This window comes from Buceros rhinoceros, unplaced genomic scaffold (assembly GCF_000710305.1).
Source record: "Buceros rhinoceros silvestris isolate BGI_N320 unplaced genomic scaffold, ASM71030v1 scaffold15874, whole genome shotgun sequence".
NCBI lineage: Eukaryota > Metazoa > Chordata > Aves > Bucerotiformes > Bucerotidae > Buceros > Buceros rhinoceros.
The window spans coordinates 4716-5140 of NW_010408939.1; the positions used below are offsets into that span (position 1 = coordinate 4716).

The following is a 425-nucleotide window of genomic DNA, read 5'->3' on the forward strand; positions in this document are numbered from 1 at the left end:
CGAAGGCGGTGCCGGCCCGAGCCAACACAGCGTGGCCGCAGCCCACCTCCTCACACACCACCTGGGCCTCCGTCAGGTTCCAGCCCTTGTTGCACACGGTACCCCACATGCCGTTGTGGAGGACTTCGACTCTGCCGGAGCAGGAACTTGAGCCGTTCACCAGCCTGGTGCGGGCCGAACCTGGAGCAGGCGCCCCTGCAAGCACCCGCAGGGAGCAAATAGAGAGAGACTTTGCGGGGCGCATCACCACCAGCCATGCCCAGGAGCAGGGGGTCCTCCTGGTAACCCCAGCTGGAACCCAGCACGCCGTCTCTGGAAGATGGTTGGGCAGTAAAATAGCCTGGAAGCTGTGGGAGATGCGGAGAACTGTGGAGGGACCGATTCTGCCCGCTGGCGGGGGGCAGATTCTGCTTGGGATGGAGGGG

At 64.7% G+C, this 425-nt stretch overlaps 1 protein-coding gene across 1 annotated transcript in view; it reads right to left on the minus strand.

The window, feature by feature from the left end:
- CD5L (CD5 molecule-like) overlaps positions 1-195 on the minus strand; it is a gene marked incomplete at both ends in the record, with an annotated part of 3861 nt that extends 3666 nt beyond the window's left edge. The window contains one exon of the mRNA XM_010135060.1: positions 17-195. Within this exon, the coding sequence (XP_010133362.1) occupies positions 17-195 (179 nt within the window). The remainder of the gene's footprint in view (positions 1-16) is intronic.
- Positions 196-425: the final 230 nt, after the last annotated feature.